The sequence below is a fragment of the Cyanistes caeruleus genome, chromosome 34 (genome assembly GCF_971803275.1).
Source record: "Cyanistes caeruleus chromosome 34, bCyaCae1.hap1.1, whole genome shotgun sequence".
NCBI lineage: Eukaryota > Metazoa > Chordata > Aves > Passeriformes > Paridae > Cyanistes > Cyanistes caeruleus.
In genome coordinates, this window is record NC_141735.1 from 2,181,590 (window position 1) to 2,209,295 (window position 27,706).

At 64.3% G+C, this 27,706-nt stretch overlaps 2 protein-coding genes across 4 annotated transcripts; one reads left to right on the forward strand and one right to left on the reverse strand.

Moving 5' to 3' along the window:
* Positions 1-633: 633 nt before the first annotated feature.
* Positions 634-8,622, reverse strand: ARL2 (ARF like GTPase 2). 3 transcript variants are annotated; one of them, XM_086870958.1, is made up of 6 exons: positions 8,455-8,622; positions 7,557-7,667; positions 4,863-5,025; positions 3,852-3,932; positions 2,526-2,707; positions 634-2,317 (listed from the first exon to the last, which is right to left on the reverse strand). In XM_086870958.1, exons 1-5 carry the CDS (start codon positions 8,517-8,519, stop codon positions 2,573-2,575), a joined length of 555 nt encoding a protein of 184 aa, XP_086727084.1. In that variant the 5' UTR covers positions 8,520-8,622; the 3' UTR covers positions 634-2,317; positions 2,526-2,572. The 3 variants fall into 3 exon arrangements, with proteins under 3 accessions (XP_086727084.1, XP_086727086.1, XP_086727083.1); XM_086870960.1 differs by having other exon boundaries at positions 634-2,681; positions 8,455-8,589; XM_086870957.1 differs by having other exon boundaries at positions 634-2,707; positions 8,455-8,589.
* Positions 8,623-15,043: 6,421 nt separating this feature from the next.
* LOC147647794 (autophagy-related protein 2 homolog A-like) lies at positions 15,044-26,649 on the forward strand (the record flags this gene model as incomplete). Its single annotated transcript, XM_086870882.1, has 6 exons — positions 15,044-15,414; positions 17,743-17,893; positions 19,633-19,755; positions 21,682-21,787; positions 24,390-24,510; positions 26,530-26,649. Coding segments are annotated over exons 1-6 (792 nt in total), but the record flags the coding sequence as incomplete, so codon positions are not given.
* Between the last annotated feature and the right edge of the window lie 1,057 nt (positions 26,650-27,706).

A 27,706-nucleotide genomic window follows, 5' to 3' on the forward strand; every position in this document is an offset into this window, starting at 1 on the left:
ACTGACCCCAAAACCGCCAGAACTGACCCCAAACCCCCCAGAACTGACCCCAAACACCCCAGAACTGACCCCAAACCCCCAGAATTGACCCCAAACCCCCCAAAACTGACCCCAAACCCCCCCAAACCTCCAGAACTGACCCCAAACCCCCAGAACTGACCCCAAACACCCCAGACCCCCCAGAACTGACCCCAAACCCCCAGAATTGACCCCAAATCCCCCAAAACTGACCCCAAACCCCCCAGAACTGACCCCAAACCCCCCCAAACCCCCAGAACTGACCCCAAACACCCCAGAACTGACCCCAAACCCCCCAAACCCCCAGAACTGACCCCAAACCCCCCAGAACTGACCCCAAACAGCCAGAACTGACCCAAATCCCCCAAAACTGACCCCAAACACCCCAAAACCCCCAGAACTGACCCCAAACACCCCAGAATTGACCCCAAACCCCCAGAATTGACCCCAAACCCCCAGAACTGACCCCAAACACCCCAAACACCCCAGAACTGACCCCAAACACCCCAAACCCGGCCTGGGGGGAGGGGACAGGTCAGGACCCCCCCCCCCCCCCGTTGTCCAAGGGGGGCTCCGGGCTGGACCCCGGGTTTGGGGGGGGGGGTCCTGGGACCGGGGTCACTCCGGGGTCCCTTGAGGTCACTCAGGGTCACTCCAGGGTCACTCCGGGGTCACTGGGGGTCACTCTGGTGTCTCTCGGGTCACTGGGGGTCACTCAGTGTCACTTTGGGGTCATTGGGGGTCACTCGGTGTCACTCGGGTCATTGGGGGTCAGTCTGGGGTCACTCCAGTGTCACTCCGGGGTCACTGGGGGTCACCGGAGGTCAGTACAGTGTCTCTCGGTGTCACTCTGGTGTCTCTCGGTGTCACTGGGTGTCACCAGGGGTCACTCCAGGGTCACTGGGGGTCACTTTGGTGTCACTCTGGTGTCACTGGGTGTCACTGGGGGTCACCCCAGGGTCACTGGGGGTCACTTCAGTGTCACCAGGGGTCAGTCCGCTGTCTCTCGGTGTCACTCTGGTGTCACTGGGTGTCACCAGGGGTCACAGGGCGTCACTCCAATGTTACTCCAGTGTCACTCCAGTGTCACTGGGTGTCACTGGGGCTCAGTCGGGTGTCACTGTGGGTCACTCTGGTGTCACTGGGGGTCAGTCGGGTGTCACTGGGGGTCACTCCGATGTCACTCCAGTGTCACTGGGGCTCAGTCGGGTGTCACTCGGTGTCACTGGGTGTCACCGGGGATCACTGGGCGTCACTCCGATGTTACTCCGGTGTCACTCCAGTGTCACTGGGTGTCACTGGGGCTCAGTCGGGTGTCACTGTGGGTCACTCTGGTGTCACTGGGGGTCAGTCGGGTGTCACCGGGGGTCACTCCGATGTCACTCCGGTGTCTCTCGGTGTCACGCGGTGTCACTGGGTGTCACCGGGGGTCACTCCGGGGTCACTGGGGGTCACTCTGATGTCACTCCGGTGTCTCTCGGTGTCTCTCGGTGTCACTCCAGCGTCTCTTGGTGTCACCGGGGGTCAGTTGGGTGTCACTGGGGGTCACTCTGGTGTCACCGGGGGTCACTCCGGGGTCACTGGGGGTCACTCTGATGTCACTCCGGTGTCTCTCGGTGTCTCTCGGTGTCACTCCAGCGTCTCTTGGTGTCACCGGGGGTCAGTTGGGTGTCACTGGGGGTCACTCTGGTGTCACCGGGGGTCACTCCGGGGTCACTGGGTGTCACTCTGGTGTCACCGGGGGTCAGTCGGGTGTCACTGGGTGTCACTGGGGGTCACTCTGATGTCACCGGGGGTCACTCCGGGGTCACTGGGGGTCATTCCGGTGTCACTCTGGTGTCACTGGGTGTCACCGGTGGTCACTGGGCGTCACTCCGATGTTACTCCGGTGTCACTCCAGTGTCACTGGGTGTCACTGGGGCTCAGTCGGGTGTCACTGTGGGTCACTCTGATGTCACTCCGGTGTGTCTTGGTGTCTCTCGGTGTCACTCTGGTGTCACTCGGTGTCACCGGGGGTCAGTCGGGTGTCACTCTGGTGTCACTCTGGTGTCACTGGGTGTCACCGGGGGTCACTCCGGGGTCACTGGGTGTCACTCTGGTGTCACCGGGTGTCACCGGGGGTCACTCTGGGGTCACCGGGTGTCACTGGGTGTCACTCGGTGTCACCGGGTGTCACTGGGTGTCACTCCGGTGTCTCTCGGGGTCACTGGGTGTCACTCGGTGTCACCGGGGGTCACTCCGGGGTCACTGGGTGTCACTGGGTGTCACTCCGGTGTCTCTCGGTGTCACTCTGGTGTCACTGGGTGTCACCGGGGGTCAGTCCGGGGTCACTGGGTGTCACTGGGTGTCACTCCGGTGTCTCTTGGTGTCACTCTGGTGTCACTCGGTGTCACCGGGGGTCAGTCCGGGGTCACTGGGTGTCACTCCGGTGTCTCTCGGTGTCACTCTGGTGTCACTGGGTGTCACTCGGTGTCACCGGGGGTCAGTCCGGGGTCACTGGGTGTCACTCAGGTGTCTCTCGGTGTCACTGGGTGTCACTCGGTGTCACCGGGGGTCAGTCCGGGGGGCACAGGCGCGCCCCGATGTCGTCCAGCAGCCAGTCCAGGCCGGGCAGGAGGTCGCGGCCGGTGAAGGCCGAGCAGCCCTGGATGCGCCAGCGGTGGCTGCGGATGGAGTCCAGCTCCAGGGCCTGGGGACACGGCCGGGGGTCACCCCCGGGGGTCCCAACTGGGGGGACCCCGGCATGGGGACCCCTGAACTGGGGAGGTCCCAGGGTTTGGGGGGGCTCAGGGTTTGGGGGTGTCTCAGGGTTTGGGGTGTCCCAGGGTTTGGGGGGGTCCCCAGGGTTTGGGGGTCCCTGGGTTTGGGGGTCCCAGGGTTTGGGGGTCCCCAGGGTTTGGGGGGTCCCAGAGTTTGGGGGTCCCCAGGGTTTGGGGGTCCCAGGGTTTGGGGGGGCTCAGGGTTTGGGGGGTCCCAGGGTTTGGGGGGGTCCCAGGGTTTGGGGGGTCTCAGGGTTTGGGGGCTCCCCAAAGGTTTGGGGGTCCCCAGGGTTTGGGGGGTCCCAGAGTTTGGGGGTCCCAGGGTTTGGGGGTTCCCAGGGTTTGGGGGCTCCCCAAAGGTTTGGGGGTCCCCAGGGTTTTGGGGGTCCCCAGGGTTTGGGGGCTCCCAGGGTTTGGGGGGGTCCCCAGGGTTTGGGGGGGCTCAGGGTTTGGGGGGTCCCCAGGGTTTGGGGGGTCTCAGGGTTTGGGGGAGTCCCAAGGTTTGGGGGGGTCTCAGGGTTTGGGGGGGTCTCAGGGTTTGGGGGGTCTCAGGGTTTGGGGGAGTCCCAGGGTTTGGGGGGGCTCAGGGTTTGGGAGGTCCCAGGGTTTGGGGGGGTCCCAGGGTTTGGGGGTCCCAGGGTTTGGGGGGTCCCAGGGTTTGGGGGGTCCCAGGGTTTGGGGGGTCCCAGGGTTTGGGAGGTCCCCGAAGGTTTGGGGGGTCCCAGGGTTTGGGGGGTCCCAGGGTTTGGGGGCTCCCAGGGTTTGGGGGCTCCCAGGGTTTGGGGGGTCCCAGGGTTTGTTGGTCCCAGGGTTTGGGGGGTCCCCAGGGTTTGGGGGGGTCCCCGAAGGTTTGGGGGGGTCCCAGGGTTTGGGGGGTCTCAGGGTTTAGGGGGTCCCGCGGTTTGGGGGCTCCCCGAAGGTTTGCAGGGTCCCAGGATTCGGGGTGTCCCTGCCCTTGGGGGTGCTGGGGACAGTCCCGGGGGGTTTTGGGGGTCCCGGGATTCGGGGTGTCCCTGCCCTTGGGGGTGCTGGGGACAGTCCCGGGGGGTTTTGGGGGTCCCGTTCGGGGGGTACCTCCCGGATGTCCCCGACCGGCAGCGCCCCGGGCAGGTCCTGTTTGTTGGCGAACACGAGCAGGGTGGCCCCGGCCAGGCGCTGGGGGACGGTGACACTGTCACCCCCCTGCCACCGCTGGGGGGTCACCTGTGCCCTCCACTTCCTCCCTGGCCCTGTGTCCCCTCCCTGGCCCTGTGTCCCCTCCCTGGCCCCTCCCTGGCCCTGTGTCCCCTCCCTGGCCCTGTGTCCCCTCCCTGGCCCTGTGTCCCCTCCCTGGCCCTGTGTCCCCTGTCCCCTTGTCCCTCCCATCCCCGTGTCCCCCCATGTCCCCTCCCTGTCTCTATGTCCCCCCATGTCCCCCCCGTGTCCCCACCGTGTCCCCCCGTCCACCCCGGTGTCCCCCTGCAGTGTCCCCCCGTGTCCCCCTGGTGTCACGCCCGTGTCCCCCTCCGGTGTCCCTACAGTGTCCCCATGTCCCCTCCCTGTCCCTGGGTGTCCCCCCCCAATGTCCCCCTGGTACCTCCTCCTGCAGCCCCCTGTGTCCCCCCCATGTCCCTGGTGTCCCCCGGTGTCCCCCCGGTACCTCCTCGTGCTGCCCTCCGTGTCCCAGTGTCCCTCCCCCATGTCCCCCCGGTGTCCCCCCGGTGTCCTCCGGGTGTCCCCAGTGTCCCCCCATGTCCCCAGTGTCCCCAATGTCCCCGGTGTCCCCCCGGTACCTCCTCGCGCAGCAGGGCGCGCAGCTCCCAGTGTCCCCCCATGTCCCCTGTGTCCCCCCCATATCCCCCCAGTGTCCCCCCGGTGTCCCCAGTGTGTCCCCCCTATGTCCCCAATGTTCTCTCGGTGTCCCCCTGGTGTCCCCAATGTCCCCCCGGTGTCCCCAATGTCCCCCCGGTACCTCCTCGCGCAGCAGGGCGCGCAGCTCCCAGTGTCCCCCCATGTCCCTTGTGTCCCCTCCAGTGTCCCCCCGGTGTCCCCAATGTCCCCCTGGTGTCCCCAGTGTCCCCAGTGTCCCCGGTGTCCCCCCGGTACCTCCTCGCGCAGCAGGGCGCGCAGCTCGCGGGCGCAGAGCCGCAGCCGCTGCCGGTCACTGCTGTCCACCACCCAGAGCAGCCCGTCCGTGCTCTCGAAGTAATTGCGCCAGTAGGAGCGGAGAGAGCTCTGCCCACCCACGTCCCACACGTGCAGCTGGAACCTGGGGGGCACGGGGGGGCACGGGGTCACTGGGGTCACTGGGGTCACTGGGGGGGCACTGGGGTCACTGGGGGTCACTGGGGGCACGGGGGGCACTGGGGGGCACTGGGGGGGCACGGGGGTCACTGGGGTCACTGGGGGGCACTGGGGACACTGGGGTCACTGGGGGCACGGGGGGGCACGGGGGGGCACGGGGTCACTGGGGTCACTGGGGGGTCACAGGGGGGGCACGGGGGTCACTGGGGTCACTGGGGGGTCACAGGGGGGGCACTGGGGTCACTGGGGTCACTGGGGTCACTGGGGGGCACTGGGGGGTCACAGGGGGGGCACGGGGGGGCACGGGGTCACTGGGGTCAGTGGGGGGGCACTGGGGTCACTGGGGGTCACTGGGGGCACGGGGGGCACTGGGGGGACACTGGGGTCACTGGGGTCAGTGGGGGGGCACTGGGGTCACTGGGGGTCACGGGGGGGGTCACTGGGGTCAGTGTGGGGTCACAGGGGGGCACTGGGGTCACTGGGGGGCACGGGGGGGTCACTGGGATCAGTGTGGGGTCGCAGGGGGGCACTGGGGGACACTGGGGTCAGTGAGGGGTCAGTGAGGGGTCACTGGGGAGTCACTGGGGGGCACTGGGGTCATTGGGGGGGCACTGGGGGTCACTGGGGTCAGTGTGGAGTCAATGTGGGGTCACTGGGGTCATTGGGGGTCACTGGGGGGGCACTATGTCAGTGGGGTCAGTGGGGGGGGCACTGGGGTCAGCAGGGGGGTCACTGGGGGAGCACTGGGGGGCAGTGGGGGGGCACTGTAGTCACTGGGGTCACCGGGGGGGTACTGGGGACACTGGGGTCAGTGTGGGGTCAGTGAGGTCACTGGGTCAGTGGGGGGCCACAGGGGTCACTGGGGGGTCACTGGGGGGGCACTGGGGTCACTGGGGGGGCACTGGGAGTCACTGGGGGGGCACTGGGGTCAGTGTGGGGTCGGTGTGGTGAGTGGGGTCAGGGGTCAGCAGGGTCAGGGGTCAGTGTGGGGTCAGTGTGGGGTCAGCGGGGTCAGTGTCAGTGGGGTCAGTGGTCAGGGGTCAGCGGGGTCAGGGGGGTTAGGGGTCAGTGGGGTCAGCAGTCAGGGGTCACTGAGGTCACTGGGGTCAGTGGTCAGTGTGGGGTCAGTGGTCAGTGGGGTCAGTGGGGTCAGTGGGGTCAGTGGGGTCAGTGGGGTCAGGGGTCAGTGGTCAGTGGGGTCAGGGGTCAGCGGGGTCAGGGGTCAGTGGTCAGTGTGGGGTCAGCGGGGTCAGTGTGGTCAGGGGTCAGTGGGGTCAGTGGGGTCAGGGGTCAGTGGTCAGCAGGGTCAGTGTGGTCAGTGTGGTCAGTGGTCAGTGTGGCCAGCAGGGTCAGTGTGGTCAGTGGTCAGCGGGGTCAGGGGTCAGTGTGGTCAGTGGTCAGTGTGGTCAGTGTGGTCAGCAGGGTCAGTGTGGTCAGCGGTCAGCAGGGTCAGGGGTCAGTGGTCAGTGTGGTCAGTGGTCAGTGTGGTCAGGGGTCAGTGGGGTCAGTGTGGTCAGGGGTCAGTGTGGGGTCAGCGGGGTCAGTGTGGTCAGTGGGGTCAGGGGTCAGTGGTCAGTGTGGGGTCAGCGGGGTCAGTGGTCAGTGGGGTCAGGGGTCAGTGGTCAGCGGGGTCAGTGTGGTCAGTGGTCAGTGGGGTCAGTGGGGTCAGTGTGGTCAGTGGTCAGTGTGGGGTCAGCGGGGTCAGTGTGGTCAGTGGGGTCAGAGGTCAGTGGGGTCAGGGGTCAGTGGGGTCAGTGGTCAGTGTGGTCAGTGGTCAGCGGGGTCAGTGGGGTCAGGGGTCAGTGTGGTCAGTGGTCAGTGGTCAGCGGGGTCAGGGGTCAGTGGGGTCAGTGTGGTCAGCAGGGTCAGTGTGGTCAGCGGTCAGCAGGGTCAGTGTGGTCAGTGTGGTCAGTGGTCAGTGTGGTCAGCAGGGTCAGTGTGGTCAGTGTGGTCAGTGGTCAGTGTGGTCAGCAGGGTCAGGGGTCAGTGTGGTCAGTGGTCAGTGTGGTCAGCAGGGTCAGTGTGGTCAGCGGTCAGCGGGGTCAGGGGTCAGTGGGGTCAGGGGTCAGTGTGGTCAGTGGGGTCAGTGGTCAGTGGGGTCAGTGGTCAGCGGGGTCAGGGGTCAGTGTGGTCAGTGGTCAGTGTGGTCAGTGTGGTCAGCAGGGTCAGTGGGGTCAGTGGGGTCAGGGGTCAGTGTGGTCAGTGTGGTCAGCAGGGTCAGTGTGGTCAGCAGGGTCAGTGTGGTCAGCGGTCAGTGTGGTCAGGGGTCAGTGTGGTCAGGGGTCAGTGTGGTCAGTGGTCAGCGGGGTCAGTGGTCAGCGGGGTCAGGGGTCAGTGTGGTCAGTGGTCAGTGTGGTCAGTGTGGTCAGCAGGGTCAGTGTGGTCAGCAGGGTCAGTGTGGTCAGCGGTCAGCAGGGTCAGTGTGGTCAGTGTGGTCAGTGGTCAGTGTGGTCAGCGGTCAGCGGGGTCAGGGGTCAGCCCGGCCCCGCCCCTCACCCGCGGTGCTCCAGGGTTTTGATGTTGAAGCCCAGGGTGGGGGAGGTGCCCCCCACGTCCTCCCCGTTCAGCCGCTTCAGCAGCGTCGTCTTGCCGGCATTGTCCAATCCCCTGCGAGGGGCGGGGCCTCAGGACACGCCCCTTCAGTCCCTAACCCCGCCCCCTCCTGCAGGCCCCGCCCTCACAACCAGACCCCACCCCCACAACTGACCACGCCCCTGACAGACCCCACCCACACTGACGCCACCCACACTGACCCCACCCACGCTGACCACACCCACACTGACCCCACCCACGCTGACCACACCATGACCACACCCACCATGACCACGCCCACACTGACTCCACCCTCACAGGCCACAGCCACCATGGCCACACCCACAGACCCCACCCACACCGACCCCACCCACACTGACCTCACCCAGTGAACCCACCTACACTGACCCCACCCACACCGACCCCACTCACACTGACCCCACCCACACTGACCCCACCTTCACTGACCACATCTACATGGCCACACCCTCGCAAGCCACACCCACCCTGACCACACCCACAGTGACCGCACCCTCACAAGCCACACCCACACCGACCCCACACACACCAACCACACCCACACTGACCACACCCTCACAAGCCACACCCACCCAGACCACACCCCACCCCACCCTGACCCCACCCACACGGCCACACCCTCGCAAGCCACACCCACACTGACCCCACCCACACGGCCACCCCCTCGGAAGCCACACCCACTCTCCCACAAGCCCCGCATAACACCCAGACCCGCCCCTCGTGCCCCGCCCCCACCACGCGGCCCCCACCCCCCGCGCCCCCCCGCAGCCCCGCCCCCTCCAGACCCCGCCCCCTTAGCCCCGCCCCCCTTAGCCCCGCCTACAGCACGAGCAGCCGCAGTTCTCGCTCTTTCTCGCGCATCTTCTTCAGGATCGTCAGCAGCCCCATGGCGGCCGCGCGCGCCGGCCACGCCCCCTCAGGCACCGCCCATTGGCCCGCTCCGCCTCGGAGCCGCACTACCCACGCCGCCCATTGGCCCGCGCGGCAGGAAAACCCCGCCCCCCGCCGCCCATTGGCCCGCGCGGCAGGAAAACCCCGCCCCCCACCGCCCATTGGCCCGCGCGGCAGGAAAACCCCGTCCCCCACTGCCCATTGGCTCGCGCGCTCCCGCTCCAGCCGCCACTTCCGGGTTCTCGGCGGCGGCGGTCGGCGCCCCCTGGCGGCCCGGAGGAGCGCGGGGCGGGGAGGGGGCGGGGCCGGGGGTTCCCGGGGGGGGCTGGGGGTCCCCAGGGGGGTCCCAGACCCGCCCCTCCCCCCAAGCATGGCGGCCCAGAGTCTCCTCCTCCTCCTCCTCCTCCCGCTGCTGCTGCCCCCGGCCCTGCCCGCCAGCCCCGGCCCCGGCCCCGGCCCCGGCCCCGGTCCCGGCTGCCGCCTCCGCTGTAAGAGCCGGGGGGACCCCCGGGACCCGCAGCCCCCCCGGGACCTCCGGGGTCCGCCGTGCCCAGGGCACCGTCCCCGCTCCCGGGGGATCCCCCACCCCCCGCGGGACTTCCGGTCCCTCCCGTGACCCCCCGGGAGTCCCGGGACTCCTCACCGGGACCCCGCCCCCCCGGGACCCCCAAACCCCACTGGTGACCCCGCCCCCACGGGACCCCCCAAACCCCACTGGTGACCCCGCCCCCCCCGGGACCCCCAAACCCCACTGGTGACCCCGCCCCCACGGGACCCCCCACAAACCCCACTGGTGACCCCGCCCCCTGGGACCCCCCAAACCCCACTGGTGACCCCGCCCCCACGGGACCCCCCCCAAACCCCACTGGTGACCCCGCCCCCCCCGGGACCCCCAAACCCCACTGGAGACCCCGCCCACTGGGACCCCCCCAAACCCCACTGGTGACCCCGCCCACTGGGACCCCCCCCAAACCCCACTGGAGACCCCGCCCACTGGGACCCCCCCCAAACCCCACTGGAGACCCCGCCCACTGGGACCCCCCAAACCCCACTGGGACCCCCCCAAACCCCACTGGGACCCCCCCAAACCCCACTGGTGACCCCGCCCCCCGGGACCCCCCCCAAACCCCAATGGGTCCCCGCCCCTCCCCAGTACTCGAGGCCCCGCCCCTTCCCCAGGCCCCGCCCCTTTTCACCCCTCCCCCCCTTTCCCAGGGGTCCCGGTTCCCCTCCCGCGGGGGGCGGGGCGCTGCCGGCCGCGGGGCGTGGCCTCGCTCGGCGCATGCGCGGGGCACTGCGAGTCGCGCGCCGGCCCCGCCCCCCGCGCGCTGCTGGACGCCGGAGGGCGCCCCCTGCTGGCCGAGGCGCGCTGCTGCACCATGGAGCACGTGACCAGGGTGGGCGGGGCCTGCAGGAGGGAACGGGGTGGGGGCGGGGCTGCACAGGTGGGGGTGTGGCCTGTGAGGGTGTGTCAGGGGTGTGTCCAGGTGTGGGTGTGGCCTGTTAGGGTGTGTCAGGGGTGTGTCCAGGTGAGGGTGCGGCCTGTGAGGGTGTGATATGTGTGGGTGTGGCCTGTCAGGGTGTGTCAGGGTGTAGCAGGGGTGTGTCCAGGTGTGGGTGTGTCCAGGTGAGGGTGTGTCAGGGGTGTGTCCAGGTGTGGGTGTGGCCTGTGAGGGTGTGTCAGGGGTGTGTCCAGGTGAGGGTGTGGCCTGTGAGGGTGTGACAGGTGTGGGTGTTTCCAGGTGTTGGTCGGGCCTGTCATGGTGTCAGGGGGTAGCAGGGTGTGTCCAGGTGAGGGTGTGTCAGGGGTGTGTCCAGGTGTGGGTGTGGCCTGTCAGGGTGTGTCAGGGGTGTGTCCAGGTGTGGGTGTGGCCTGTCAGGGTGTCTCAGGGTGTGTCAGGGGTGTGTCCAGGTGTGGGCGGGGCCTGCTCAGGTGTGTTTGGGGCGTGTCTGTCCCTGACCACGCCCTCCCTGCCCCTCCCCCAGGTGCAGGTGACCGTGCGCTGCCCGGGGGGGTCGCGGCGGCTCCGGACGGTGTCGGCCACGTCCTGCAGGTGTGACATGTGCCGGCTGGCCCGGTACTGACCCGGTGCTGACCCGGTACTGACCCGGAACTGACCCGGTACTGACCCGGAACTGACCTGACACTGACCCCGGTACTGACCCCGGTACTGACCCGGTACTGACCCGGTACTGGCCCCAGTACTGATCCAGTTCTGACCCGGTTCTGACCCGGTTCTGACCCGGTACTGACCCGGTACTGACCCCAGTACTGATCCAGTTCTGACCCGGTACTGACCTGGTACTGACCCGGTTCTAAACCGGTTCTGATCCCTGGTACTGACCCCGTACCACCCTGGAACTGATCTGGTTATGACCTGACACTGACCCCGGTACTGACCCCGGTACTGACCTGGTGCTGACCCGGTACTGACCCCTGGTACTGACCCGGTGCTGACCCGGTGCTGACCCGGTACTGACCCCAGTACTGATCCAGTTCTGACCCGGTACTGACCCGGTACTGACCTGGTACTGACTCGGTTCTGATCCCCGGTACTGACCTGACACTGACCCCGGTACTGACCCGGTACTGACCCGGTACTGACCCGGTTCTGACCTGACACAGACCCCGGTACTGACCCGGTTCTGACCCCAGTACTGATCCAGTTCCGACCCGGTACTGACCCGGTACTGACCCGGTTCTGACCCGGTACCAACCCGGTTCTGATCCTGGTACTGACCCCCGGTACTGACCTGACATTGACCCCGGTACTGACCCCTGGTACTGATCCGGTACCAACCCGGTTCTGATCCTGGTACTGACCCCTGGTACCGACCTGGTTCTTATCCTGGTACTGACCTGACACTGACCCCGGTACTGACCTGGTACTGATCCGGTTCTGACCCAGTTCTGATCCCAGTACTGATCCAGTACCGACCTGACACTGACCCCAGTGCTGACCCGGTTCTGACCCCTGGTACTGACCCCAGTACTGATCCGGTTCTGACCCGGTACTGACCCCAGTACTGACCCGGTTCTGACCCCTGGTACTGACCCCAGTGCTGACCCGGTTCTGACCCCTGGTACTGACCCCAGTACTGATCCAGTTCTGACCCGGTACTGACCCCAGTACTGACCCGGTTCTGACCCCTGGTACTGACCCCAGTACTGACCCGGTTCTGACCCCTGGTACTGACCCCAGTACTGATCCGGTTCTGACCCGATACTGACCCGGTACTGACCTGGTACTGACCTGGTACCAACCCAGTTCTGACCCCCGGTTCTGACCCGGTACCAACCCCAGCCCCGCGTTAAACGAAGCAGCACCAGGAGCTCTTGGACTCTTCTGGGTCTGGGGGGTTCCAGGAGCTGCCCCCCAAAATCCTTCATTGATCCCCAAAATCCTTCATTGCCCCCCAAAATCCTTCATTGATCCCCAAAATCCTTCATTGATCCCCCCCAAAATCCTTCATTGATCCCCAAAATCCTTCATTGATCCCCAAAATCCTCCATTGATCCCAAAATCCTTCATTGATCCCCAAAATCCTTCATTGATTCCCAAAATCCTTCATTGATCCCCAAATCCTTCATTGATCCCCCAAAATCCTTCATTGATCCCCCCAAAATCCTTCATTGATCCCCAAAATCCTTCATTGATCCCCAAAGTCCTTCATTGATCCCCAAAATCCTTCATTGATCCCCAAATCCTTCATTGATCCCCAAAATCCTTCATTGATCCTCCCAAAATCCTTCATTGATCCCCCCAAAATCCTTCATTGATCCCCCAAATCCTTCATTGATCCCCAAAATCCTTCATTGATCCCCCCAAAATCCTTCATTGATCCCCCCAAAATCCTTCATTGATCCCAAAATCCTTCATTGATCCCCAAAATCCTTCATTGATCCCCCCAAAATCCTTCATTGATCCCCCCAAAATCCTTCACTGATCCCAAAATCCTTCATTGATCCCCAAATCCTTCATTGATCCCCAAATCCTTCATTGATCCCCCCAAAATCCTTCATTGATCCCCAAAATCCTTCATTGATCCCCCCAAAATCCTTCATTGATCCCCAAAATCCTTCATTGATCCCCAAAATCCTTCATTGATCCCAAAATCCTTCATTGATCCCTAAAATCCTTCATTGATCCCCAAAATCCTTCATTGATCCCCCCAAAATCCTTCATTGATCCCCAAAATCCTTCATTGATCCCCAAAATCCTTCATTGATCCCCCCAAAATCCTTCATTGATCCCAAAATCCTTCATTGATCCCTAAAATCCTTCATTGATCCCCAAAATCCTTCATTGATCCCCCCAAAATCCTTCATTGATCCCCAAAATCCTTCATTGATCCCCCCAAAATCCTTCATTGATCCCAAAATCCTTCATTGATCCCTAAAATCCTTCATTGATCCCCAAAATCCTTCATTGATCCCCCCAAAATCCTTCATTGATCCCCAAAATCCTTCATTGATCCCCAAAATCCTTCATTGATCCCCAAAATCCTTCATTGATCCCAAAATCCTTCATTGATCCCCAAAATCCTTCATTGATCCTCAAATCCTTCATTGATCCCCAAAATCCTTCATTGATCCCCAAAATCCTTCATTGATCCCCCCAAAATCCTTCATTGATCCCCAAAATCCTTCATTGATCCCCCCAAAATCCTTCATTGATCCCCCCAAAATCCTTCATTGATCCCAAAATCCTTCATTGATCCCCAAAATCCTTCATTGATCCCCAAATCCTTCATTGATCCCAAAATCCTTCATTGATCCCCAAATCCTCCATTGATCCCCAAAATCCTTCATTGATCCCAAAATCCTTCATTGATCCCCCCAAAATCCTTCATTGATCCCCAAAATCCTTCATTGATCCCCAAAATCCTTCATTGATCCCCAAAATCCTTCATTGATCCCAAAATCCTTCATTGATCCCCAAATCCTTCATTGATCCCCCCAAAATCCTTCATTGATCCCCAAAATCCTTCATTGTTCCCAAAATCCTCCATTGATCCCCAAAATCCTTCATTGATCCCCCCAAAATCCTTCATTGATCCCCAAAATCCTTCATTGATCCCCAAAATCCTCCATTGATCCCCAAAATCCTTCATTGATCCCCCCCAAAATCCTTCATTGATCCCAAAATCCTTCATTGATCCCCCCAAAATCCTTCATTGATCCCAAAATCCTTCATTGATCCCCAAAATCCTTCATTGATCCCAAAATCCTTCATTGATCCCCAAATCCTTCATTGATCCCCAAATCCTTCATTGATCCCCAAAATCCTTCATTGATCCCAAAATCCTTCATTGATCCCCAAAATCCTTCATTGATCCCCCCAAAATCCTTCATTGATCCCCAAAATCCTTCATTGATCCCCAAAATCCTTCATTGATCCCCCCAAAATCCTTCATTGATCCCCAAAATCCTTCATTGATCCCCCCAAAATCCTTCATTGATCCCAAAATCCTTCATTGATCCCCAAAATCCTTCATTGATCCCCCCAAAATCCTTCATTGATCCCAAAATCCTTCATTGATCCCCAAAATCCTTCATTGATCCCCAAAATCCTTCATTGATCCCAAAATCCTTCATTGATCCCCAAAATCCTTCATTGATCCCCAAAATCCTTCATTGATCCCAAAATCCTTCATTGATCCCCAAAATCCTTCATTGATCCCCAAAATCCTTCATTGATCCCAAAATCCTTCATTGATCCCCAAAATCCTTCATTGATCCCCCCAAAATCCTTCATTGATCCCAAAATCCTTCATTGATCCCCAAAATCCTTAATTGATCCCAAAATCCTTCATTGATCCCTAAAATCCTTCATTGATCCCCAAAATCCTTCATTGATCCCCCCAAAATCCTTCATTGATCCCCAAATCCTTCATTGATCCCCCCCAAAATCCTTCATTGATCCCCAAAATCCTTCATTGATCCCCAAATCCTTCATTGATCCCCAAAATCCTTCATTGATCCCCCCAAAATCCTTCATTGATCCCCAAAATCCTCCATTGATCCCCAAAATCCTTCATTGATCCCCAAATCCTTCATTGATCCCCCAAATCCTTCATTGATCCCCAAAATCCTTCATTGATCCCCCCAAAATCCTTCATTGATCCCCAAAATCCTTCATTGATCCCCCCAAAATCCTTCATTGATCCCAAAATCCTTCATTGATCCCCAAAATCCTTCATTGCCCCCCGGTCCGGTCCCGACCCCCAAATCCGCCCCGGATTTTCCCTTTCTCCAATTCCGCCCCCTCAGCGCCCCCAGCCCCGGCTCTTCCCGCTTCCGGGTTCGGAGACCCCGCCTTCCCCTGGGCCCTCCCCCTTTCCGAGTTCCGCGGGCTCCGATTGGTCGGAGCGCACGCGCACGCTGTTCTCAGCCTCGTGATTGGCCGGCCGGGCGCAGCGCCCGCTGATTGACGGAGCCAGCCGTCAATCAAACCCGCGGCAGCCAATGGCAGCCGCGGCTCGGAAGCGGAAGTGTGTGGGCGGACCCGGAAGCGGCGGCGCCGGTGTCTCCCGGTGGTGCCGGCGCCGCTCCCGGTTCGGGCCCGGTGCCGCTCCCGGCGCCGCTGCCGCTCTCGGTGCCGGTGCCGCTCTCGGTGGCGCTCTCGTTGCCGCTGCCGGTGCTGCTGCCGGTGCCGGTGCTGTCGCCGGTGCCGGTGCTGTCGCCGGTACCGGTTCCGGTGCCGGTTCCGGCACGGCGATGCCGCGCTGGGCGCGGGGCTGGCCCGAGGCGCTGAAGGCCCGCGCCGCCCGGTACGCGCTGCAGCGCTGGCTCGGGCCCTTCCTGGAGGAGCCGCTGCGGCTCGAGCAGCTCGGGCTGGACCTGCGGGGAGGCACCGGGAGCCTGCGGGAGCTGCGGCTGCGGGCGGCGGTCAGCGGGGACCGGGAACCGGGGGGAACCGGGGGGAACCGGGAACCGGGGAGGCACCGGGAGCCTGCGGGAGCTGCGGCTGCGGGCGGCGGTCAGCGGGGACCGGGAACCGGGGGGAACCGGGGGGAACCGGGAACCGGGGGGGAACCGGGGGGAACCGGGGGGGAACCGGGAGCCTGCGGGAGCTGCGGCTGCGGGCGGCGGTCAGCGGGGACCGGGAACCGGGGGGAACCGGGGCGGGGAACGGGGGGGGACAGCTGGGGGCACCGGGAGGGGACCGAGGGGACAGGGGGGGACAGCGGAGGGACAGGAGGGGACCGGAGCGGACCGGAGGGGAGAGGAGAATCGGGGGGACCGGGGAACCGGGATCGGGAGGGGACCGGGGGGGACAGGAGGGGACGGGAGGGGACAGGAGGGACGGGAGGGGACCGGGGGGCAGCGGGGAGCGGGGGGACAGCGGGGACCGGGGGGACAGGAGGGACGGGAGGGGACCGGGGGACAGCGGGGAGCGGGGGGACAGCGGGGACCGGGGGGACAGGAGGGGACAGCGGGGACCGGGAGGGACCGGGGGGACAGCGGGGACCAGGAGGGGACAGCGGGGACTGGGGCAGCGGGTGGGGGCGGGAGGGGATCGGGGGGACAGCGGGGACCGGGAGGGGACAGGAGGGGACCGGGAGGGGACAGCGGGGACAGGGGGGACAGGGGGGACCGGGAGGGGACAGGAGGGGACAGGAGGGGACAGGAGGGGACCGGGAGGGGACAGGAGGGGACAGGAGGGGACAGGAGGGGACTGGGGCAGCGGGTGGGGGCGGGAGGGGACAGGAGGGGACCGGGAGGGGACCGGGGCAGCGGGTGGGGGCGGGGCTGTTGGGATGCTGATGGGAATTGCGGGGCGGATTTGGGGCATTTCGGGTGGGCTTGGGGTGGTTCAGGTGGGGTTTGCGGCAGTTTTGGGGCAGTTTGGGACAGTTTTGGGTCAGTTTTGGGACAGTTTTGGGTCAGTTTGGGGCCGTTTTTGGGGCAGTTTTGGGACAGTTTTGGGGCAGTTTTGGGGCAGTTTTGGGTTGGTTTTGGGGCGGTTTTGGGTCAGTTTGGGGCAGTTTTGGGACAGTTTTGGGGCAGTTTTGGGACAGTTTTGGGGCAGTTTTGGGGCAGTTTTGGGGCAGTTTTTGGGGCCGTTTCGGGTCGGTTTCGGGTGGGGTTGGGGTGGTTCAGGATGGGTTTTGGGGAGGTTTTGGGGCTGTTTTGGGTCAGTTTGGGTCAGTTTGGGGCAGTTTTGGGACAGTTTTGGGGCGGTTTTGGGTCAGTTTGGGGCAGTTTTGGGGCAGTTTTGGGGCAGTTTGGGACAGTTTTGGGGCCGTTTTGGGGGCAGTTTTGGGTCGGTTTCGGGTGGGGTTGGGTTGGTTCAGGATGGGTTTTGGGGCTGTTTTGGGTGGGTTTTTGGAGCGGATTTGGGGCGGTTTTGGGGCAGTTTTTGGGCGGTTTTGGGGCAGTTTTGGGTCAATTTTGGGTTGGTTTCGGGGCCGTTTTTGGGGCAGTTTTGGGGCGGTTTCGGGTGGGTTTTGGGACAGTTTTTGGGTCGGTTTTGGGGCAGTTTGGGGCAGTTTGGGGCAGTTTTTGGGTCGGTTTTGGGGTGGTTTGGGACAGTTTTTGGGGCGGTTTGGGGCAGTTTCGGGGCCGTTTTTGGGGCAGTTTTGGGGTGTTTTGGGGTCGGTTTCGGGTGGGTTTTGGGTCAGTTTCAGGGCAGTTTTTGGGGCGGTTTTGGGGCGGTTTCGGGTGGGTTTTGGGCAGTTTTGGGGTGGTTTTGGGGTGTTTTTGGGGCAGTTTTTGGGTGGTTTTGGGTCGGTTTCGGGTGGGTTTTTGGGCAGTTTTTGGGTGGTTTTGGGTCAGTTTCGGGTGGGTTTCGGGGCCGTTTTTGGGGCAGTTTTTGGGTGGTTTTGGGGCGGTTTCGGGTGGGTTTTGGGTCAGTTTGGGGTGTTTTTGGGGTGTTTTTGGGGTGTTTTTGGGGTGTTTTTGGGGCGGTTTTGGGGCAGTTTTGGGGCGGTTTCGGGTCAGTTTCGGGTGGGTTTCGGGGCCGTTTTTGGGGTGTTTTTGGGGTGTTTTGGGGTCGGTTTCGGGGCCGTTTTTGGGGTGTTTTTGGGGTGTTTTTGGGGGGTTTTGGGGTGTTTTTGGGGTGTTTTGGGGTCGGTTTCGGGGCCGTTTTTGGGGTGTTTTTGGGGTGTTTTGGGGTCGGTTTCGGGGCCGTTTTTGGGGTGTTTTTGGGGTGTTTTTGGGGGGTTTTGGGGTGGGTTTTGGGCCACTCGGGGGTCTCTGAGCCCGCGCCCCCAGGCCGTGGATGAGCTGCTGGCCGAGGCGGGGGCGCCGCTGGAGCTGCGCGAGGGAGCGCTCGGGGCTGTCACTGTCACCGTGCCCTGGGCAGCGCTGGGGACAGAGCCCGTGCGGCTGCGCCTCTGCCACCTGCGCCTCGTGCTGCGGCCCCGTGAGTGCCCTGTCACCCCCCGCTGGCACTGTCACCTCCCCCGGTGGCACTGTCACCTCCCGGTGGCACTGTCACCTCCCTGTCACCCCCCGCTGGCACTGTCACACCCCCCCGGTGGCACTGTCACCCCCCTGTCACCCCCCGCTGGCACTGTCACACCCCCCCGGTGGCACTGTCACACTCCTGTCACCCCCCGCTGGCACTGTCACCTCCCTGTCACCTCCCGGTGTCACTGTCACACCCCTGTCACCTCCCGGTGGCACTGTCACACCCCCCGGTGGCACTGTCACCTCCCTGTCACCTCCCAGTGGCACTGTCACACCCCCCGGTGGAACTGTCACCTCCCTGTCACCCCCCGCTGGCACTGTCACCTCCCTGTAACCTCCCGCTGGCACTGTCACCTCCCGGTGGCACTGTCACCTCCCTGTAACCTCCCGCTGGCACTGTCACACCCCCCGGTGGCACTGTCACCTCCCAGTGTCACTGTCACACCCCCTGGTGTCACTGTCACCTCCCTGTCACCTCCCGGTGTCACTGTCACACCCTCCCGGTGCGACTGTCACCTCCCGGTGTCACTGCCACACCCCTGTCACCTCCTGGTGTCACTGTCACCCCCTCCCAGTGTCACTGTCAAGCCCTCCTGGTGTCACTGTCACCTCCCTGTCACCCCCCCCCCCCCCCCCCCCCCGTGTCACTGTCACAGCCCCGGTGTCCCTGTAACCCCCCAGTGTCCTTGTCACCCCCCTTTCACCCCCCGGTGTCCCCTGTCACCCTCCCCCGGTGTCACTGTCACCTCCCTGTCACACCCTGTGTCCCCCCAAGTGTCCCCTGACCCCGCTGTCCTCTCATGTCCCCCCAGTGTCCCCTGACCCTGGTGTCCCCCTGTGTCACACCCCCCGGTGTCCCCTGACCCCAGTGTCTCCTGAGCCCGGTGTTCCCTGACCCCAGTGTCCCCTGACCCCTCGGTGTCCCCTGAGCCCGGTGTCCCCGGTGTCCCCGGTGTCCCCTGAGCCTGGTGTCCCCTGAGCCCGGTGTCCCTGGTGTCCCCTGAGCCCGGTGTCCCCGGTGTCCCCGGTGTCCCCGGTGTCCCCTGAGCCTGGTGTCCCCTGAGCCCGGTGTCCCCGGTGTCCCCTGAGCCCTCGGTGTCCCCGGTGTCCCCTGAGCCCGGTGTCCCCGGTGTCCCCGGTGTCCCCTGAGCCCGGTGTCCCCGGTGTCCCCGGTGTCCCCTGAGCCCGGTGTCCCCGGTGTCCCCTGAGCCCGGTGTCCCCGGTGTCCCCGGTGTCCCCGGTGTCCCCTGAGCCCGGTGTCCCCGGTGTCCCTGGTGTCCCCGGTGTCCCCTGAGCCCGGTGTCCCCGGTGTCCCCTGAGCCCGGTGTCCCCTGAGCCCGGTGTCCCCGGTGTCCCTGGTGTCCCCGGTGTCCCTGGTGTCCCCGGTGTCCCCTGAGCCTGGTGTCCCCTGAGCCCGGTGTCCCCGGTGTCCCCTGAGCCCGGTGTCCCCGGTGTCCCCGGTGTCCCCTGAGCCCGGTGTCCCCGGTGTCCCCTGAGCCCGGTGTCCCCGGTGTCCCCGGTGTCCCCTGAGCCCGGTGTCCCCGGTGTCCCCTGAGCCCGGTGTCCCTGGTGTCCCCGGTGTCCCCTGAGCCCGGTGTCCCCGGTGTCCCCGGTGTCCCCGGTGTCCCCTGAGCCCGGTGTCCCCAGTGTCCCCGGTGTCCCCTGAGCCCGGTGTCCCCGGTGTCCCCCCAGGGCTGTCGGGGTCCCCGGGCTCGGGGTCGCCCCCCCCGGGGGGGTCACAGCAGGGCCGGGACCCCCCCCCAGAACCGCCCCCCCTGGAGGGGCTGGAGGCGCTGGCACTGACCATTGACACAGGTGAGGGGACAGGGGACACGGGGACAGGGACAGGGGACATGGGGACATGGGGACACGGGGAATGGGGACACGGGGACAGGGACAGGGGGATGGGGACAGGGGACACGGGGACATGGGAGCATGGGGATGTGGGGACACAGGGATGGGGACAGGGGGACATGGGGATGGGGACAGGGGGACAGAGGGACAGGGGGACATGGGGAATGGGGACACGGGGACATGGGGATGTGGGGACACGGGGAATGGGGACAGGGAGACATGGGGATGGGGACAGGGGACACGGGGACATGGGGATGTGGGGACATGGGGAATGGGGACAGGGGGACAGGGACAGGGGTGGGGAGAGGGGAGATGGGATGGGGACAGGGGACACGGGGACATGGGGACAGGGACAGGGGACATGGGGACATGGGGATATGGGGACACGGGGAATGGGGACAGGGAGACATGGGGATGGGGACAGGGGACACAGGGACATGGGGAATGGGGACAGGGGGGACAGGGGGACACAAGGGACGGGGGATGGGGACAGGGGACAGGGGGATGGGGACAGGGGATTGGGGACAGGGGGACAGGGGGACACAAGGGACGGGGGATGGGGACAGGGGACAGGGGATTGGGGACAGGGGATTGGGGACAGGGGATTGGGGACAGGGGGACAGGGGATGGGGACAGGGGATTTGGGACAGGGGATTGGGGACAGGGGTGGGGACAGGGGGACAGGGGTGGGGACAGGGGACAGGGACATGGGGGGAGCTTGGGGGGGCAGGAGGGGACCCAGGTGTCCCTGCAGGAGGTGACACGGGGGGGGGAGGGGTCCTTGTTCAGGGTGTGGAGATTGCAGCTGACCCCTCCCCTGTGTCCCCTCACTGTCCCCTGTCCCCTGTGTGTCCCTGTCCCTGTGTCCCCTGGCCCCTGTCTGTCCCCTGTCCCCCCTGTGTCCCTGTCCCCTGTGTGTCCCCTGTCCCCTGTGTCCCCTGTGTGTCCCCCCTGTGTCCCCTGTGTGTCCCCTGTCCCTGTGTCCCCTGTCCCTGTGTCCCCTGTCCCCCCCGTGTCCCTGTCCCCATCCCCTGTGTCCCCCCCGTGGTCCCTGTCCCCTGTCCCCGTGTCCCTGTCCCCCCTGTGTCCCCTGTCTGTCCCCTGTTCCCCCATGTCCCCTGTCCCTGTGTCCCCTGTGTGTCCCCTGTGTGTGTCCCCTGTCCCCTGTGTCCCCCCGTGTCCCTGTGTGTGTGCCCCTGTGTGTGTGTCCCTGTCCCTGTGTCCCCGTCTGTGTGTCCCTGTCTGTGTGTCCCTGTCCCCGTGTCCCTGTCTGTGTGTCCCTGTCCCCGTGTCCCTGTCCCCGTGTCCCTATCCCCGTGTCCCTGTCCCCGTGTCCCCTGTGTGTCCCTGTCCCCTGTCCCCTGTCTGTGTGTCCCTGTCCCCTGTCCCGTGTCCCCGTGTGTCCCTGTCACCTGTGTGTCCCTGTTCCCTGTCCCCGTGTCCCCTGTGTGTCCCTGTCCCCGTGTCCCTGTGTGTGTGTCCCCTGTGTGTCCCTGTCCCCTGTCCCCGTGTCCCTGTGTGTGTGTCCCTGTCCCCTGTCCCCGTGTCCCCTGTGTGTCCCTGTGTGTGTGTCCCCTGTCCCCGTGTCCCCGTCTGTGTGTCCCTGTGTGTGTCCCCTGTCCCCTGTCCCCCTGTCCCCGTGTGTCCCTGTCTGTGTGTCCCTGTCCCCGTGTCCCTGTGTCCCCTGTGTGTCCCTGTCTGTGTGTCCCTGTCCCCTGTGTGTCCCCGTCTGTGTGTCCCTGTCCCCTGTCCCCGTGTCCCCTGTCCCCGTGTGTGTGTCCCCTGTCCCCTGTCCCCGTGTCCCCTGTGTGTCCCTGTCCCCCTGTCCCCTGTCCCCGTGTCCCCTGTCCCCGTGTCCCCTGTCCCCTGTCCCCGTGTCCCTGTCAGTTCTCCGCCGGCTGCAGTTGCTGTTGGAGGACACCGAGCTCAGGGTGGAGCTGCCCCCACAGCCCGGGGGGGGCCCGGGGGGGGCCCTGGAGCTGCACCTGCCCAGGTGAGGGGTGACGGTGACAGCGGGGGTGACAGGGGGTGTCAGGGGGTGTGTCAGGGGGTGAGTGTGGGTGTGTCAGGTGTGACAGGGTGTGTCAGGGTGTGTCAGGGTGTGTCAGGGTGTGTCAGGGTGTGTCAGGGTGTGTCTCAGGTGTACCCCAGGTGTCTCAGGTGTGTCTCAGGTGTGTGTGTCCCCCCAGGGTGGAGTACCAGGACTCTGGGGGTGTCAGGGTGTGTCTCAGGTGTGTCTCAGGTGTCTCAGGTGTGTCTCAGGTGTGTCTCAGGTGTCTCAGGTGTGTCTCAGGTGTGTCTCAGGTGTGTCTCAGGTGTGTTTCAGGTGTCTCAGGTGTGTCTCAGGTGTCTCAGGTGTGTTTCAGGTGTGTCTCAGGTGTGTCTGGGTGTGTCTCAGGTGTGTTTCAGGTGTGTCTCAGGTGTGTTTCAGGTGTCTCAGGTGTGTTTCAGGTGTCTCAGGTGTGTTTCAGGTGTCTCAGGTGTGTCTGGGTGTGTCTCAGGTGTGTTTCAGGTGTGTCTCAGGTGTGTTTCAGGTGTCTCAGGTGTGTCTCAGGTGTGTCTGGGTGTGTCTCAGGTGTCTCAGGTGTCTCAGGTGTGTCTCAGGTGTGTCAGGGTGTGTCTCAGGTGTGTCTCAGGTGTGTCTGGGTGTGTCTCAGGTGTCTCAGGTGTCTCAGGTGTATCTCAGGTGTATCTCAGGTGTGTCTCAGGTGTCTCAGGTGTCTCAGGTGTGTCTCAGGTGTGTCTCAGGTGTGTCTCAGGTGTGTCTCAGGTGTCTCAGGTGTGTCTCAGGTGTGTCTCAGGTGTGTCTCAGGTGTGTCTCAGGTGTGTCTCAGGTGTCTCAGGTGTGTTTCAGGTGTGTCTCAGGTGTGTCTCAGGTGTGTTTCAGGTGTCTCAGGTGTGTCTCAGGTGTGTCTGGGTGTGTCTGGGTGTGTCTCAGGTGTGTCTCAGGTGTGTCTCAGGTGTGTCTGGGTGTGTCTCAGGTGTCTCAGGTGTCTCAGGTGTGTCTCAGGTGTGTTTCAGGTGTCTCAGGTGTCTCAGGTGTCTCAGGTGTCTCAGGTGTGTCTCAGGTGTGTCTCAGGTGTGTCTCAGGTGTCTCAGGTGTGTCTCAGGTGTGTTTCAGGTGTCTCAGGTGTGTCTCAGGTGTGTCTGGGTGTGTCTCAGGTGTGTCTGGGTGTGTCTCAGGTGTGTCTCAGGTGTGTTTCAGGTGTCTCAGGTGTGTCTCAGGTGTGTCTCAGGTGTGTCTGGGTGTGTCTCAGGTGTGTCTCAGGTGTGTTTCAGGTGTCTCAGGTGTGTCTCAGGTGTGTCTCAGGTGTCTCAGGTGTGTCTCAGGTGTGTTTCAGGTGTCTCAGGTGTGTCTCAGGTGTGTCTCAGGTGTCTCAGGTGTCTCAGGTGTGTCTCAGGTGTGTCTCAGCTGTGTCTCAGGTGTCTCAGGTGTGTTTCAGGTGTCTCAGGTGTGTGTGTCCCCCCAGGGTGGAGTACCAGGACTCTGGGGGTGCTCCCGGGGGTGTCTGGGGGTGTCTCAGGTGTACCCCAGGTGTCTCAGGTGTGTCTCAGGTGTCTCAGGTGTACCCCAGGTGTCTCAGGTGTCTCAGGTGTGTGTGTCCCCCCAGGGTGGAGTACAAGGACTCTGGGGGTGCTCCCGGGTGTGTCTGGGTGTGTCTCAGGTGTGTCTCAGGTGTGTCTGGGTGTACCCCAGGTGTGTCTCAGGTGTCTCAGGTGTGTCTCAGGTGTCTCAGGTGTGTCTCAGGTGTGTCTCAGGTGTCTCAGGTGTGTCTGGGTGTGTCTCAGGTGTCTCAGGTGTACCCCAGGTGTGTCTCAGGTGTGTCTCAGGTGTGTCTCAGGTGTGTTTCAGGTGTCTCAGGTGTGTCTCAGGTGTCTCAGGTGTACCCCAGGTGTGTCTCAGGTGTGTGTGTCCCCCCAGGGTGGAGTACCAGGACTCTGGGGGTGTTCCCGGGGGTGTCTGGGTGTGTCTCAGGTGTGTCTCAGGTGTCTCAGGTGTACCCCAGGTGTGTCTCAGGTGTCTCAGGTGTCTCAGGTGTGTCTCAGGTGTCTCAGGTGTGTCTCAGGTGTGTCTCAGGTGTGTCTCAGGTGTCTCAGGTGTACTCCAGGTGTGTCTCAGGTGTGTCTGGGTGTGTCTCAGGTGTGTCTCAGGTGTGTCTCAGGTGTGTCTCAGGTGTGTCTCAGGTGTGTCTGGGTGTGTCTCAGGTGTGTTTCAGGTGTGTTTCAGGTGTCTCAGGTGTGTGTCCCCCCAGGGTGGAGTACCAGGACTCTGGGGGTGTTCCCGGGGGTGTCTGGGTGTGTTTGGGTGTGTCTCAGGTGTGTCTCAGGTGTCTCAGGTGTGTCTCAGGTGTGTCTCAGGTGTGTCTCAGGTGTGTCTCAGGTGTCTCAGGTGTGTCTCAGGTGTCTCAGGTGTGTCTCAGGTGTGTGTGTGTCCCCCCAGGGTGGAGTACCAGGACTCTGGGGGTGTTCCCGGGGGTGTCTGGGTGTACCCCAGGTGTGTCTCAGGTGTCTCAGGTGTGTCTCAGGTGTGTCTCAGGTGTGTCTCAGGTGTCTCAGGTGTGTCTCAGGTGTCTCAGGTGTGTGTGTCCCCCCAGGGTGGAGTACCAGGACTCTGGGGGTGTTCCCGGGGGGGGTCCCCCGGCTGTGCTGCACAAGCGGCTGCACCTGTGGGACCTGAGGCTGCTGTGGCAGGAGCTGCCCCCGGCCTGGGCACAGGTAGGGCAGGGGCTGTCCCCGGGGTCACCTGGGGTCACATGGGGTCACATGGGGTCACCGGGGTCACCTGGGGTCACCTGGGGTCACCTGGGGTCATCTGGGGTCACCTGGGGTCACCTGGGGTCACCTGGGGTCACCAGGGTCACCTGGGGTCACCTGGGGTCACCTGGGGTCATCTGGGGTCACCAGGGTCACGTGGGGTCACCTGGGGTCACCTGGGGGTCATCTGGGGGTCACCTGGGGTCACCTGGGGTCACCTGGGGTCACCGGGGTCACCTGGGGTCATCTGGGGGTCACCGGGGTCACCTGGGGTCACCTGGGGTCATCTGGGGGTCACCAGGGTCACATGGGGTTACCTGGGGTCACCTGGGGGTCACCGGGGTCACCGGGGTCACCTGGGGGTCATCTGGGGTCACCTGGGGGTCATCTGGGGTCATCTGAGGTCACCTGGGGGTCACCTGGGGTCACCTGGGGTCACCGGGGTCACCTGGGGTAATCTGGGGGTCATCTGGGGGTCACCGGGGTCACCGGGGTCACCTGGGGGTCACCTGGGGTCATCTGGGGGTCACCGGGGTCACGTGGGGTTACCTGGGGTCACCTGGGGTCATCTGGGGTCATCTGGGGTCACCTGGGGGTCACCGGGGTCACGTGGGGTTACCTGGGTTCACCTGGGGGTCATCTGGGGTCACCTGGGGTCACCGGGGTCACCTGGGGTCACCTGGGGTCACCGGGGTCACCTGGGGTCATCTGGGGGTCACCTGGGGTCATCTGGGGTCATCTGGGGGTCACCAGGGTCACATGGGGTTACCTGGGGTCATCTGGGGTCACTTGGGGGTCACCTGGGGTCATCTGGGGTCACCTGGGGTCACCTGGGGGTCACCTGGGGTCACCTGGGGGTCACCGGGGTCACGTGGGGTTACCTGGGGTCACCTGGGAGTCATCTGGGGTCATCTGGGGTCACCTGGGGGTCACCTGGAGTTACCTGGGGTCATCTGGGGGTCACCGGGATCACGTGGGGCTACCTGGGGTCACCTGGGGTCACCTGGGGTCACATGGGGTCACATGGGGTCACCGGGGTCACCTGGGGGTCACCTGGGGGTCACCTGGGGTCACCTGGGGGTCACTGGGGTTGTCTGGGGGTCACCTGGGGTCATTTCCAGTCACCTGGGGGTCACCTGGGGTCACCTGGGGGTCACCTGGGGTCACCTGGGGTCACCTGGGGGGTCATTGGGGGGGTCATCTCTGTCGTGTCTGTGTCACCCTTGAGTCACCTGTGTCCCCTGTGTGTCACCTGTGTCCCCTGTGTGTCACCCCTGAGTAATTTCTGTCCCCCCCGTGTCCCTCCCCCCGTGTCCCGCCATGGCACCCCCATGTCTCCCCCGGTGTCCCCGCAGGTCCCGGTGTCCCCCCCGTGTCCCCCCCGTGTCCCCCTGTGTCCCCCCCCATGTCACCGTGTCCCCCGGTGTCCCCGCAGGTCCCGGTGTCCCCCCCGTGTCCCCCCGTGTCCCCCCCGTGTCCCCCGGTGTCACTCACCGTGTCACTCACCGTGTCCCCCTGTGTCCCCCCCGTGTCCCCCCGTGTCCCCTGGTGTCACTCACCGTGTCCCCCCCATGTCCCCTCCGTGTCCCCCTCCGTGTCCCCCTCCGTGTCCCCCCGTGTCCCCCCGTGTCACTCACCGTGTCCCCCGGTGTCCCCGCAGGTCCCGGTGTCCCCCCCCGTGTCCCCCCCGTGTCCCCCCCCATGTCACCGTGTCACTCACCGTGTCCCCCTGTGTCACTCACCGTGTCCCCCCCGTGTCTCCCCGTGTCCCCCTGTGTCACTCACCGTGTCCCCCCGTGTCCCCCCCGTGTCCCCCTGTCACTCAGCGTGTCCCCCGGTGTCCCCGCAGGTCCCGGTGTCCCCCCCGTGTCCCCCCGTGTCCCCCCGTGTCCCCCCATGTCACCGTGTCACTCACCGTGTCCCCCCCCATGTCACCGTGTCACTCACCGTGTCCCCCGGTGTCCCCCGGTGTCCCCGCAGGTCCCGGTGTCCCCCCCGGTTCTGGGGGGGCTCCTGCCGGGCCCGTGGGAGCTGAGCCTGCGCCTGAAGCAGAACGAGAACCTGCCGGGACCTGCGGTGGGGCTGGGGGCGTCCGGGGGGGTTTGGGGGGGTCCGGGGGGGATCTGGGGGGGATCTGGGGGGGGTCCTGGGGGGGGCTGGGGGGGATTTTGGGGGTTCAGGGGGGTCCTGGGGGGGTCCTGAGGGGGGCCTGGGGGGTCCTGGGGGGATCTGGGGGGTCCTGAGGAGTTCTGGGGGGGTTTGGGGGGGGCTGGGGGGGATTTGGGGGGGGTCCTGGGGGGTTCTGAGGGGTCCTGGGGGTTCGGGGGGGTCCTGGGGGGGGCTGGGGGGGATTTTGGGGGTCCGGGGGGGTCCGGGGGGGTTTGGGGGGGTTTGGGGGGTCCTGAGGAGTTCTGGGGGGTTCGGGGGGGGCTTGGGGGGGATTTGGGGGGGGGTCCGGGGGGGATTTGGGGGTGGTCCTGGGGGGGGGCTGGGGGGGATTTTGGGGGTTCAGGGGGGTTGTGGGGGGGTCCTGGGGGGGTCCTGGTGGGTTCTGAGGGGTCCTGGGGAGTTCTGGGGGGGGCTGGGGGGGATTTTGGGGGTCAGGGGGGGAATTTTGGGGGTCCGGGGGGGGGGTCTGGGGGGGATTCTGGGGAGGATTCTGGGGGGGTCCAGGTGGTTCAGGGGGGTTGTGGGGGGTCCTGGGGGGTTCTGAGGGGTCCTGGGGAGTTCTGGGGGGGTTCGGGGGGACCTTGGGGGGGGCTGGGGGGGATTTGGGGGGGTCCGGGTGGGTCAGGGGGGTTGTGGGGGGTCCTGGGGGGGGCTGGGGGGTCCTGGGGGGGGGTCAGGGGGATTTGGGGGGGTCTGGGGGGGTCCTGGGGGGTTCTGAGGGGGTCTTGGGGGGGGTTTTGGGGGGTCCTGGGGGGCTCCGGGGGGGTTCAGGAGGGTTCAGGGGTTTTGAGGGTCCATTTTTGGGGTTTTGGGGTCTTTTTTTGGGGTTTTTCCGTCGTTTTGAGGTTTTTCGGTGCTTTGGGGTCTCATTTCTGGGATTTTTGGGGTTTTGGGGTCTCATTTTTGGGTTTTTTTAGGGATTTTGTGGTTTTTGGGAGTTTTGGGGTCTCATTTCTGGGTTTTTTGGGGTTTTTGGGTTCATTTCTGG